The 14,721-nt window shown below is 43.5% G+C and overlaps 1 protein-coding gene across 6 annotated transcripts in view; it reads left to right on the top strand.

Annotated features, from left to right (window-relative positions):
* The window catches only part of LOC311500390 (A-type potassium channel modulatory protein KCNIP2), a gene marked incomplete at both ends in the record, with an annotated part of 81,321 nt that overhangs the window by 54,467 nt on the left and 12,133 nt on the right, over positions 1–14,721 (top strand). For 2 of the 6 annotated variants that reach the window (XM_084561771.1, XM_084561768.1), the window contains one exon: positions 8,485–8,617. The exons of the other annotated variants lie outside the window; for them this stretch is intronic. In XM_084561771.1, the coding sequence (XP_084417897.1) occupies positions 8,512–8,617 (106 nt within the window). Of the gene's footprint in view, positions 1–8,484; positions 8,618–14,721 lie in introns of those variants that run through there. 6 annotated transcript variants of the gene reach the window in all.

Here is a 14,721-nt window from a genome sequence, read left to right as displayed (position 1 = left end):
CGTCTTTGATAATACCCATAAAGCAAACAAATAACGTCTGTATCTTGTATACAGGGGGCAGTGAATAAGACAACGCGGTAGCGGTTTTTTGGATCCCCCTGCTTCCTCTTTCGCAAAAACATGCAACGAGTGAAAAAGCAATTATGTTCGTTGTGCTCATACATTTAACAACATCTCCGAGTGTGCTTGTTAGTCTGGGTAATCCACAGAGCTGACTGTCAATAGGTTTTGTTGAAGCGACAGTATTTCTCCCGCAGAGTCCCAGGCACATTGGTAATAGAAAATTACGCTGCTGTTAAAATATTTAAATGCGTGCTTTGAGCCACACTGTGAGAGTCCCATTCGCCTCAAGTGAATTGGGAAAAGTGAGAAGATGTGGTTAATTTGGGAGAACCATATTTTAAAGCTTGGAGACAACTGATCTGAACTTACAGAGGACAGTCACGTGAGTAGATTAATGACGACAGAGCAGCGTACATGGTGAGAAAACTGGAAAACAATGTCTGAATATGATCATGACTGATCATATTCCTGCAGGCAAGGATTGATTTAGCCATCCCTACAAATAGAAATCTCTGCAGGCAATTGTAGTAGAGTTACTTCAGAGATAAAAGAGTAGAAGGGAGAAGGATTAGAAATAATTACCTTCTGGGAGGCAACTCTTGATGTGAAATAACCCCTCTCATTTGTGCATGTGTTTCTAAGTGTGCAGAATATTAATGGGCGCCATGGCTTGCACAGACGCGATGATGACGTTTGACATGTCCTCAGTGTAATATCAGAGAGACAGGGATGCAAACAACTTAACTGAAGCCTGAAGCGAACGCTGCATTATGTGCTTGTGTTTGCATGTGTGTCACTACATGGGTTATATGCTGGATCAATACATTCAGAGGCACGATATAATGGATGAAATGGGAATGTCTGTCGGCGTCGCTTTTGCCAATACCGGGTTCTGTGGGAAAAGTGTGTGTGTGTGTGTGTGTGTTAGGGGCTGGTGGTGTGTGTTGTGTCCATGACGACAGTCTCTCTCTGCCTGTGTCAGTCTATTTCTCCCTTGCTCGCTCTCTTTGGTGACAGTTGACAGGTTTAACACAATGGAGCGTTTGACTTGGTCTGGCTGTCAGAGCCAATCCCAGCTTTCACTCTCCTCCTCTCTCCTCTCCACTCCTCTCCACTCCTCTCCTCTCCTCTCCTCTCCTCCTACATTATATCCCACTCCCTAATGTAAACAACTGCTCGCACATATTGACTCACAGACATATTGGCCCTGCTGTATGTGTGCGTCTGTGTGTGTAAAGATTCCTGATATCCATCTCATTTGTGCGCTTAAATGTGTTTTTATGCTTGCTCATCAATAGTGTGCCGTCCACCCTCTCTGACTTTGGCGGGGTTGTGTGCATGTGCAGCACAGGCAGATTTGTCCTTTGTTATAGTCCGGATCATTCTGTGCCTTTTGATCAGCTGCTGAATCAGCGTAGCGTCAGCTCCACGCGCCTGTTGTCATTGTCCCATTGTCCTGTTTGTTCACTGAGACATTCATTAGACGCCGCGGGATGGGATATGCGCCTAGCAACATTATTTGTCCCTAACTAGCCTGGTATGAGTCAGTGAAAATAATGAATGATGAATTCAGATGGAATTTGGACTCCTCAACAGAGGAGGTGAATGAGAAGATATACATGCTACAATTAGAAGTTGTCAGTCCAGAGTGCAGCTCAAGGTCTTTTTTTCAAGGCTTTTACCTGTGATGAATGCATTCATAGATTAAACAGGTGACTCTCGGTTGCACCTATTCCTAATATCTGGCCAAACCCCAAGGCACCCGGCTGCGTGCCAGGCTATATCCACCGTTCACTGCTCAGCCTCAGTGGATGAGATGATGTTACGGACTTGGCACCAGCTCAAAACTACTGCATGCTCTTATCAGGTTAGTGGAAATGCGAAGAGCGTTTGAAAGCCACGTGGTGATGCAGCTTTTGTAGGATCATCCACCAGAACATTCTCGGCTCAGTCAAGTCTGTGCATGAGAATAAATGAATAAGCTTGGGGGCATGTGTGAGCTTGAAACGTGTAAATACTTTAATCTGCACTGACCTCTAGTGGAAGTTGATTGAAGTTGCTCTTTTTTATTGAACCTGCTATGTGTCCACTTAAAGTTTAATATTTAGAGTTTCCTTTATGCAGCCTGTGTGGTTCTAATACACAAACCTGCTAGTCAGACTGACTTCTGTATTATTTTGTAATTCTCTTTCCTCTCTTATATTCTGCTGGTCTGTCTTTCTTCACCCACAGCCTTCTTTTCCATTCCCTTTCTTCTCTCCCGGTAGCTTTCTAGCCGTCCAGCACCTGCTCGCCGGCACTGTGAAATTCACAGTTCCCTCATCCTGCTTCGGATTCATGGCATAAATAATACATTATTTATTTTGAGCCCAGCATACACAATCGGTTTCATACTTTGGTGTTTGCTTGCGGATTTCCAATTTGGAAATTTCCAGCATGGTTGTTTTCTCCATTTCCAAACAGCTGTGTTGCCATTTTCTGCTGCTGCACTTGTTGTTTGTGTTCCATGCCAGCCCAATCGTGTCACACGTTCCGCGCACATTGTGTCTTGTCATGGGGCATAATATAGCAACTAATACGGCTGCACTTTAAGAGACACACTGTCACTGAACATACTAGAAAGAAATGACTGACATGGATGGCCTCATTCACAGCTTTTGAATAGTTAATTGATAGTAGGTGGCTGTTTTGTTCTTCTCAAAAAAGACCATGAGGGGAAAAAAAACACGAGCACGCCTTATCAAAACAGGTGGCGCACGACAACATGTGTTTGTTCATGTGTGGGCTCACACGGTACGTGGGGACAACCTTTATGTGTGTGATTACGCCCACAGAAGGAGGGAAAACCCGATAATGATACTGATTGCCTCTGGATATAGCTGCCTCATAACACAAAGTCTCACGCTGCCCGTCGATCGCGATCGCTCACCTGTGTTGGCTATGCAGGCTTCTCAGTCACAGGTCATCCTGAGCGGCTCTGAAGAGGGCTTTACGAGTTTTCACGCACTGATCTTTATGTCAGTTTTCCCACTGACTTACTGGCTGTTTATGAGGAAAGGTGAGTGGCACTTTCTGTGACCAACATTTACGGATTAACACTGACCCCGATTGTGTTTGCTTGTTAGAAAATCCTATATTACCCACTCAGGGTGCACAGTTTGAGCTATGTGAGCATTTGCACTAGAGCCTCGGCATGCTTCCTGTCCTGCTGCAAGTGTTTTAATTATTCTTATTTTAATTTGTCTATAGTGAGGATCCCAGCCTTGTGGAACTGCAATAACAGATTACACTACCCTTTTAATATGGCAGACTTAGCAGAGAAGACAAGTGAGTAACAAGAATATCTTGTAGACCCGGTCCATTCACACAGGAAATTAAGGGCATGAGACAAACTAATCTGAAAGAGACATTAAGTAAATTGATAAAGATGTTGGAGTGAAACTTTTGAGATATATTTAGTATCCACAACTCTATTTGAATGTGTATGTGTAATTCAGTGTAGTTAAACTGATACAAATGTGAGTGTGTGCAGAATGATTGTGTCCCTTGATTCAAATCCTTTACGTCCTCATGCTGTGTCTTGTTCTGGACACTGGAGTCTGATCTTTGCCCTCTGTGCCCACTAGATGTCCCAGTCTACCTAGCCGAGGATTTAAAACCTGCCACACCGACTTTAAACCGTCTCTTCTGTCACGTCATATCATACCTTTATCGATTGTCTGTGTGGTTCAGCTCGCGGTGGGACATTGACACCATATGGCTATATACGTTCAGCCAGACATCTGTCTTGTTATTGATTTAAAGCTTATTCTGTATGTTCTTCATGTTCATCCGTGCCCTCGCATGATGCAAAAGCTACGGGTGATCACTAGCAAAAGCTAGTGATTTTTGTAATGGTAGCAATTACAATTTGTGCACCTTTCTACTCTTAGAAGAAATTTGCCATTTGTGCCTGTGTGTGTGTGCGTATGTGCCTGTGTGTGTATATGTGTATTCGGGAGAGTCCATCCACCTTAAGCATGTTCGGTCAAGCCTTATTGAAGCAGAGATCAATAGTCATGTTGTCCAATTAGCAGATTCTCTGGATTAGAGAGTGCACATGTGAAATACGTGCAGCAAGATGAAACCATAGCAGCTTAACTGTCGTATAGATTTGACTTTCAGAACGGTGGAAAATCTACTTTTTTTTTTCATTAACAGATAAGAGCACTGCATGCATGAAATCCCTCATAAACTCACACTCCGTCTGCCTGAGGTGATCTGATGGAGCTCAACTGTCCCCTTGAGGCCTTAAGTTTGACATATACATACATATATACGGAGTGCAAATAATGGCACATAAGTCAATAAAGCCATTCGTTTCATAAAACTCATGAACCCAGCAGCACTCTCCAGAGTGTAGTGCCTATCATCTGACCAGCCTCCCATCCCTGCTCACGTCTCACAGCATCTCTTACAGTATATTTAGCAGGAGAAGAAATTTGGAAAAATCAATAGCGGCCTGGAGGGAAGTTTGTGTGTTTTGTTTTTAGAGCTGAGCGATTCTGTAGGCCATGCCAGACAAAAGAAAGAGAGCAGGAGATGTTTTGCTTTTACGGACTCATTAGTCTGAGATACCTCGGCTGAGTACACAAAGAGCAACCTCGGGCATTGGATATTTAATGAGCTGTATGAATATTATTTGGACGGGAAGAGGGACTTTTGACTCGGGTTGCCCTCCCTCTGTGATTTCAAAATAATGGCACCAGTGCAATGCTGCACAGTTAATTTCTGCTTGCTGATGCAGAAGAAACTGAACTTCAAATAAGAAGAAAATCCCATACTTGTCTCAAGATACAATCTATATAAGCTGTGCTTCCAGACCTGAAATATTAGAACTGTCGGATAAAGTTTTATTGTTACCAGGAAAATAAAGCTGTCACACTGAAACACAATTGTTGTCCGTGGGATATAGTGAAACATCTCTGAGTTACCCCTGGCACATAGAGTACCAAAACAACACTATTTTATTCAGTTACTCTATTTCTTTCAAACTACACTTTCCTGGGAAGGGGTAGTTTGGCTCATGGCTAATGATAAATGGCAACGCATCCACCTTTTTCTACTCCTCCTCAACATAATTTCAAGACTGACAGAACTGAATGGCTATGATTCATAAAAACATGAACAGGCTGAGAAGGAAGATTTTACAGAAAAATATAGAGACCATTTTCAAGCTAAGGTGCATCTTCTGTTTAAATGAAACAGAGCTATGCATTCTCTGAAGAATGCACAGAAGAGTGATTAAGGATGGAGTGTGAGAATTTCTCGTAAAGCAATTCGCTCTCAGTCGTCGGCAGAGGCGGCAAACGGACCTGTTGCGCCGAGTTTTTCAGCTTGATCTAATTTCAGATTTGAGACCGTTGTCCTTTATTTTGAAATTAAAAGCACTTGTTATCAGCCTCCAGTAAATATATTCTTCTTGTTCTGGTGAAAAATAGCAGAGAATGTGGGGCTGGGGAATTGTGGAGGAGTGGAGGACACATCTGCAGGTTCAATTTTCTATGGTGACAGCCAGAATGAGGTGAAAAATCCTCCAAGAGGGGAGAGATGCTGGAGGGTAATAAAGAATAGATGCCTCTTCCCTGTGTATACTTAGCAGATCGCTACACAGAGGATCCTGGCCTTAGTCACTCTGGCTCTTCAGTTTGTCCTTCCTTTGTTCCTTCATGTTCTGCTTCTGTCTTTTCTTGCTTCTCATTACTCTCCCCTGCCACCATGTCTCATGCAACACCCTGCCTTCCCTTCTTATCCTCCTCATCCACCTCCCCCTTTCTCCCCTCAAATGACAACTCTTCAATAAATAAGTGGACAGAGAAATCATTTTTAACCAACAAGCCAGGCTCTGGTTTCCTTCTCTCCCTCTTTCTCTGTCTCTGTCGCGAATGTGTGGTTCAATATTTCTCTGTTTACATTCGCCATGTCTGCAATCAGAGCTCTGCTTCAATACAGCCCGTATACATTACTGCCACCGAGTGTAGTGGTGCGTTACCTCCACACCATGTGCGAGAAGAGTGACGTGACATGAGATTAGGTTTCCCGTCACCATGTTTGACTTGTGTGTGTGTGTGTCAGTAGACATTAGGGTGACCCTCATGGTCCGTGATGATGCTGTTTATGTGGCAGGCATCCCTGTAATGAGGCTTTCTGCTGTATAGCCCAGTTGAAAATGTAGCAACAGGAGTGTCAAGAAGGAGAAACTTGCAGCACAAGTGAATGCAGATACAGCACATTTGTCAAACCCCTGCTGTCTTGCCCCTCTCTCCAAAGAAAGAGACAGAAAGGCGAACACAGTGGGACAAAAACAAAGAGGGAACATACCTTTTTCCGATTCTGTTGTTTTTGCAGCATGAGGCGAAGTGATACCCTCACTGAGAGTCATGCAGGGCCATCAGGTGGTGGGTGGCACCCAGCGCTTATTCCTGTTGATGCTCTAAGTTCCCCGGCTTGATGACTGACAGATGGTGGTAGGATGTTTGACGCAGGAAATGACCCAACCGCTCAGAGCCTCCTTGGATGTGAAGGGGAATGTGTATCTGCTGGCTGTAGCGGTTATTTGTTGCATAAGAAAGTGAGAAACTCGTGAAACCTGGCCTAAACCAAGCTGTGAGTTTTAGGTGAAAGCTGCAGGTTCACAGATTTACAGGAACTGAAGTACTCATGAAAAGTGTAAGAAGGAAATGTTTATGTAAGGATAAGAAGTAACTTAGAAAGAATATTTATGTAATGCATCAGCTTTGTCATCCTCTTGCACTTGGTATTCCAAGACGAAAGTCAGTTGCCAGGAAGTCAGTTTGACATTTTGTGAGGTCAGAGCAGATTCCATAGTTTTTTCCTTTTATAACAAGGTTAATAAAAAGATGACTTTGGTGCATCCCATCATAAAATAGGATGTTTGCGTAAGGACGACTTTTTAAATCAAAACTAATCTAGATGTTGATAGGACATACACCGATCAGGCATAACATTATGACATTATGGACATGGGACTTCTGAGGGTGCCCTGTGGTGTCTGGCAACAGGATGTTGTTAGTGGGGGCCTTTGGGTCCTATGGGTTGAGGGGAGGGTCCTCTGTGGATCAGACTTGTTCCAGTTCATCCCACAGATACTTCATCAGTTTTGGATCTAGTGATTTTGGAGGCCAGGTCAACACCTTGTGCTGTTCTTTATGTTTTTTTGAGTTGTTCCTAAACCATTTTTGTGTGTGTGCCTGTATCAGTTTGCATCCTGCTGGGGATGGCGGCTGCCATCAAGGAGTGTCATTGCTATGGGGTGGGGGTGCCTGGTCTGGTCTAGGTGGGTGCTACATGTCTAAGTCACAGCCACACGAATGCCAGGTCCAGAAGTTTCCCAGCTCAACACTGAATTGTCACAAGACGATTAACTACTTCCTTTTTCTGTCAGCGGTCATAATGTTATGCCTGATCGGTGTTACATTTAGCTCCTTACATTTTCATCTCTAATGTCTGTCTCTTAGATTTAGTGTTTAAGTCTTTTGCCCGTGGAGTTCTGATAGGAGCTCATTTAAAAAGTTAATGAGACAGTGTATCGACCGGCGGCATACAGGCTGCAGAACAGATGCTTCAGTCCCCATACAGTGAAAACACACATTAAGGATAACACTTGAATTCAGATGAACATAAATATATTTTCTTTCCATTAGTTAGAACTCCCTTAAACACTCTCTTCCAGTTACCAAGGAAACCACATTAGGCAAATCAATGGAGGTAATGTCAGTGGAGAGGGTGGGCATACCTCAACTCTCTCACCCCCCCAAACAATCTCTGTCTCGCCATGTCTGTGTGTGTGTTTGTGTGTGTCTCTGACCCACTGTCTCTGTCTCTCTCTCTCTCTCTCTGTCTCTCTCATGGCTAGCCTTTCCCCCTCTCCCTCATTTTTTATGCCATCTCCCACTCATCCTCTCCTCCTCTCTTCATCTGCCGCCTCTCTCTCTCTCTCACTCCCTCTTTCCCCCCTCACAACACTCGCTTCCTGACAACCACTGCCAAAGGACTAGCAAGCGCAGCACATCCCCAGATTCCATCACTCGACGGGGACCTGCGAGAAGAAAGCGGGAAGAGGGGAAAAGAAGCAGCTTAAAAGTTTTAGCCCAGTTGTTGTGACAATTTGGACCTTGTTGCTTCAGCCTGTAGCTCCAGCAGTTATGGCCTCTGCCAGTGGATAAAAGGGGATTTGTCTGAGGGCAGGTTTTGGGTAACAGAAGAGAAACATCCATTTTTTATCATTACTTTCAAGTTAAACTACTTGGCATTGGATTAACGTGAAAAAGAAGGTGGGAAGCAGCTGGTCTAAAGTTGGACAGAGTTGGCTGCAATTGGACAGGTTCTGTATTCCTGGCCGGACCCGGTGGCACAGTGCCGGGCAATGTCAGACATTGATCTACCAAGATGTTGAGTCTGGATGGCTTGGAGATGATTGCTGTGCTGGTGGTCATGGGTCTCTTCATCAAAGTCTTGGAGCAGTTTGGGATGTTTGAGCCCGTCGGTGGGGAAGGTAATTGATTTTTGTTGGTTTCATAACTGGACAATTGTAGTGGCTACAGTAAAAGTCAGGTTTTGAGATTTTAAAGGTTATGTGGGTGTATGAGCGCGAGCGTAGACGGTTACTTTCATCTGCCTCTCTCTGGTCATGAGCAGGCTGCAGTCCTGTCTGAGGGTTTAGGTTACCACTGCAACCGTGGGCCATGCAACACACTCTCTCTCTCTCTCTCTCTCTCAAACACACACATACTGAGTAACTTTAGCTGTGTACGTGGCTTCTCTCTGCCCCTGGGGTGTGTGCTTTTACCTTTTAATCGATAACACTATGGAGAGAGTGGGCCTGAGTGCTGTGTGCAGAGGTACTTGACTCACTGAGGGAATGTCAGCCTTACTCTTAGTACTCAAATACATTAATATGGAGATGTATAAAGAGAAAGAGATATCACTCGTTTTCTTTTCTGCACATCGTGGGTCAACATATTCTTTGTCAGATTCAGTTCGGCCGTTCATTGCATTCATTTGGCAACATCAGCTCTATGTAAAAGACCCTCACAGAAGGCCTCATTGATTTGTGGTAAAGCCCTAGTTGGCCATATACTCAATCAGGAGCTCATTTCACGGATTTAATTATAGTTAAATAGAAGTGATATCGCTTTAAACAGCGCCTGACTGCTGTTGAAGAGTTGACGGAAAAAGTCCTTGTCCTGCTCTGGCTCACCTCCAGGAGCTGTCACTACGGACGGAGGCCTTGTTTGGCCCGTGTTTTGTCCCTCTATAAGCCCAATCTACTTCACGCTGTTCACGGTTGCTTATCTCTCATCTTCTAGTGACACCTGGAGAGATGGGATTCTTATCTGTACTCTCTCATTTTTCCATACCACACCTTGCCCACGAGGTACCTTGTAAACCAGGCAGCCATGTTTTCTTCTCATGATAATTATTAGCAGTGGTGACCCCCTAATTCTGATACAGCCTGTTAAAGAGTTTGCTGTTATATATAGCTATATCTTTATCTATATGAAAACTTTATTGCTAAAGAATGGTAGATTATTCTGGATGCTACAAGAGACACTCTCCATCCCTGATGCACCTGCTGGACTGTACCCAGCAGTCAAGGTGTGCCAACAGCTCTGTCATTCCAAAAAAATTAAAAATGTTCCTCTTGGATACCGATCATCTATGCTACAGCACTCTACGTGCACATGCATGCAGATGCAAACAAACACACACACACACACACACACACACACACACACACACACACACACTGGTTGCCCCTGTTTATCCTTCCATTATCCTCTGAACATCAGCCTTCAGCATATTTTGACTATGGGTGATAGCAGCATTAGTAATGTATGTGTCTGTGCCAGCTCCTCAGTGAATACTTAAGTTAATGAAGTTTTTTTTAATGGAAGAACTTTGGCAGAAAGGCTGTAGTACTGTAAGGCTTTGAACCTCCCTATATATATGAGCATATACTGCATGCCCTCGATATGCAGGCAGTTCTCTGAGTAATCGGCCTCCCTCCGTATTCCTCCTTAGCTAAGCTAGCGGGGCAGTTTGGTGTTGGCATGACGAAGGAACAGACAAAAAAACACTTTGTGTGTTGTCAGACTCACACGCTGAGTCATCTTCTGGTGAGACCGAGCGAGGCAAGTCAAAATAAAAAGACTGCGACTCGCATTACTTTAATGAGCTGTGCTGCTGACCCTACACTGATTAAACACATACGTGCACACGCTGCATGTAGTTTTGAGGAGAAAACTCCAGGATGCGTGCAGTGTGTGTCTGATGCACTGCGGCCAGGAAGTTTATGAGGCTCTGATAGATTTAAAGCTAATGGCTAATGGCTGGTGTGTGTTCTTTAGAAGTTTATGAGGTGGAAAGTGAAGGGATGCCACGGACCGTGCTGGATGGCAGCGTGCCTGAGAAAAGAGTTTCTAACAACAAAGTGGTTTCCTCCACAGTGTCTAATTCTAAACTACCAATAAGCTCATGTTTGTATTGTGGTGGCTGATTTTCTCCTTGAATGAAATGTGTGACATCTCTCCATATCCACCATAGCTTCTTTCAGCCTTTGAATGTAAAAGAAATCAACCTGGCGCTGGGCTCGATGTGGCCGTGGATGTCAGGGACACATTCAAATGCTGCTTCGTCATTTCTTTAAGGTCTTTGATACCGTGCTGTCTCATTTCAACCTGATCCTGACAGCAGGATGGACATTAATGCTTTACTGTTTTACACTAATGTTCTATTTTGCTCTTTCTGCTTGCTTCACAAAAGTTTTATGAAACTAGTATGTATGTCACTGATGAGGCAAAGGAGAAATCCAGGATCTGTAGCTGTAAGATGCTGTTAAATAGGCCTTGATTGATAGTGAACATTTTGAATAGAGATTGTGTTTGTGATAATTTAACTTTCAATGTGTTATCTGCTTCAAAATTGTAAAATCCCCTTTCAACACAGTTGTACAACGCCCATTTAAAAACCATGCAGCATCGTCTGCAGCTGAAAAATGAAGCTAACATGGAAATGCCGTAAAGTGCAGTTCCTCGAATGGCCACTTGAGGCCGTCTCCGAAAGTGGGTTAATCAATCCCCATAGGGTCTGCAGTCCTCATAAGGTCTGCAGTTCTCATGGGGTCTGCAGTCCTGTGTTAATCATAGTGTATCAGAGTATATTGGAGTCAAGCATACATTTGGGAATCACTGCTTTGAGTGACAGACCGTCACAGGTTGCTGGCGGCCTAGCTCAGCAACACCCACCAGCCTCAGAACCACTCATGCACCACTTTCATATACAGTCAGTTGTAATCACACATACTTAGTAAAAATGATTTATCTGGATCCAAAAATGTTGCAGAATTCATTGTTGAACGACTGAAGCCTTTCAACTCAGAGCGTCCTTTATAGCACGAGCCAATGAAAAGGGTTAGTAGTAGTGGCTTTTCCTGTGTGTTGTGTATCGTAATGGTCTGATTGTTGTGTGTATGTGTGTGCAAGTGTGTGGTGAACTCACACACAGTAGTTTTACCTTCATCATGTCTTGCAGCCGATAGGTCACAGCAAATTGTTTTTCCTGCCCGACAGGATATGGCTGTGATACTTGGTTGTGAGGGAATGACAGTATGATGAGAATATGAGTGAGGGTACGAGGGATAAGTGCAGGTAAATTGCGTAGTGGTCAGCAGAAGACCCATTTGTGCCCGAGCACATACACATGCACACACATTCACAAAGGCACATCCATCTTCCCGCATTGTGATTGTCCTTCAATAGACGGGCAAGCTCATGGAGATTGCAGTGTTTGTGGATGTGTTCTTGCAGTCCGTTTAGAGTAAATTGTTGTTGTCCGGGGGCACTGTCGCCATCATTATAGTGTCTCAACCGGAAAACAAATGAGAAGAAAAAATAAAATAAAATCACATGATGGTTTTGATTTTATGAGATGAATTGTGTGAATCTCTTTTGGGAAAAGTTAAAACACGGGGCAGTGTGGATGCTGTAACCTCGCTCAGTGGTTTGGACAACAAGTAACCTGATTGTGGCAAACTTTATAAAGTGTAATAAAACTGCAGTGAGACTGGAGGAGACTGTCCTCATTGTCCTTGTCTGAGGCTCTTTCTATCTCTGCCCCTCTGATGGCTAGCCAGTTAGAAGATGAGAGCCCGGGACACAGGAGGATCAGAGAGGGGATATTTAATACGCAACTCTCTCTCCACTCTCCTCCATCCCTCACCCCCTGCTTCTCTCCCCTTTTCTCTGGTTCTTTCTCTCCCCGCCTCTTCTGCCGCCGTCTGTCTGATTTTTTTTTCCTCTAGCTCCCCTTCCCTTGGTTTCATCATGGCAGTGGTACGCACACATGTGTGTGTGTGTGTTTGTGTGTGTGAAGGAGAGACTGCGTTTGTATGGCAGTTGCTCTGTGGATGAAAGAACAGAAGTTGTTGACATTTTCTTGCTCTTCCTCTGACACACGTCTGCAGGAAGATGATAACATTGAGAACAAACTAATGAATTCACACTCGCGCACATGCAAAACCTGCCCTTGGAAATATCATTCGATTACTTATTAGAATTTGCATTAACACAGCTAAGCCTCTGAAGACTCTTTCCTGCATGCGGCTTAAACCCTAAATTTTTATTTATTTTTATTTTTTTAATTGTTGCATCTGGTTGTGAGATGCTCCAATAGTTTTCATATTACATGAAATATTCTCCTAGTGGGTTCAGAGAGGCAGCAAGCTCCAAGCAAAGCACACAAAACATTAAATATTCTTAAACATGATGGGTTCAAATCCAGACATACGTAACCCCTGATCACATGCTACTACAGAAGCTCAGTATCCAAGACTTCGGTGGCCTGTGTCAGCTGTTAAACAGCAATACAGCAATGTGTCAAAAATTTAACTCCAGAAGCCATATTATAGGCACTGGTACAAATGCTTTTGGGAGGATGGAACGGCAGAAATTCTTTAAAGAGGGTAAAAACTTTTTGACTTTTCAAGTCACAAGCGTGCAGTGGCAGCTTCTTGCCACTCCCCTTTAAAATCGGTTGTAATTGGAAAGGCTAAACAGTAGCCTCTCTACTGTATGTCTAATGTCTTAGCTCCAGGCTATTACTTATGTCATTTACACAAAGAAAAACAGCCCACAAGTGACTGTTAGCAGGCGAAGGGTAATGTAATTTCTCTTTCTTCCAAATGCTGCAGCATCTAGTCATGCAGTCTTTTCTTCCGTGTCTTCTTATTCCCTTTTGTTTTGTGTTCGTTTGCAATTACAAGGCTATTGCATGAGCCTGAGGGCTTTGGGAGAGTTTGTTTGTCAGTGGTCTTAATGTGTGTTTACCTACTGAACCTATAGTCATTTTTACATTCAGCAGCTCTGGTCAAATGTTACACGAGGCACAAATGGGGCTTTTGTTTGTAATTTTTTTTTTTTCCAAATGACAAGATATCAGTTGTGCCGAATGAAAATGGGACTTGTAAAATTGCATTTTGTTCTCGCTTGCTACCTGTTAACATCTCTCAATCAATGTATTCTCCTATTTTTTTTCCCTTTGCTCTTGACTTGAGGCTCTCGCTCACTCTCACACACACAAGTCTTGCAGCAGGAATGAGCTGAATAAAACATTAATGTTGGACTGTCAGTGGCTATTATTCACTCTGTTTTACAACAACAAAGGATACAGGCTGCTGCCACTCTGCCATTGATTTAACTGTCAATGTGATCTTTAATCGTGACATGATCCCATTAAACTTTTAGGGTAGCTTCCCTATAGGCTGCCCATTGTTTCCCCCATAGTTTCAAGGTCTGTTTTTCCAACATACTAATGCGCTGTTTGGTTGAAAATGTGGTTAGATTATTCTGTAATGTAGTCGCCGTGACAGTAAGATTTATCATAGTGGTTGTATTAGAAACAAATCCTTCGACGTCTGAATCCAGTCCCTTTTGAAGGATGAGATCCCAGCCCTGTTGGTTGCTAGGTTTTTATTTTTTTTTTATTTTTTTTTTTTACTATCGACCCATTCAGGATGTTTTCCTGATTTGGCTTCTGGCAGGAAACAGCAGAGAGTGTTTATGATTTGATGGAAATAGGTATATAGGACTGTTGCGAGCCATGCAAATTCAATTTACATTGACCGCTTTACACCACTCAAAAACACCGGGCGCACTGGAAAAAGCATGAAAGCAGGTGAGCGCCAGAGAAGCGGGCTTAAAGTACAACTGTAATCCGGCGTGGAGTGCTATAGCTCTGTTCGCAGACACTGCCATCATAGCAAATACGAGTGCTACTATGCTTTTCGCTACTGTGTGAATGTGTTTGTGAGGGTGTTGGAAATTGTTAACAGCTTGTGGTTTTTAATCACCCACCCACTGTTGGTTTGGTCTCTGGAGCTGAATTTAAATGAAGCACAATAATAACAATAATAATAATAATAAAAAAGGTAAAGGAAGCATATAGCTAAAGTTGGAACGGCACAGTTTACAGCACTGTTACTGTTACGTCGCACTGCCCTCTGCAGGTGTGAAAGTTAATTACTGCAAACTTAATTTTGGGAAGGTCAGAGGATGTCAGGCTGGTGCCTTTAAGCCTTAAAGCCCGTCCTCAGCATGTTTT

Source organism: Chelon labrosus (genome assembly GCF_963514085.1).
Source record: "Chelon labrosus genome assembly, chromosome: 15".
Lineage (NCBI taxonomy): Eukaryota > Metazoa > Chordata > Actinopteri > Mugiliformes > Mugilidae > Chelon > Chelon labrosus.
The sequence above is the reverse complement of the archived record's forward strand: the minus strand, read 5'-3'. Positions and strand labels throughout refer to the sequence as shown.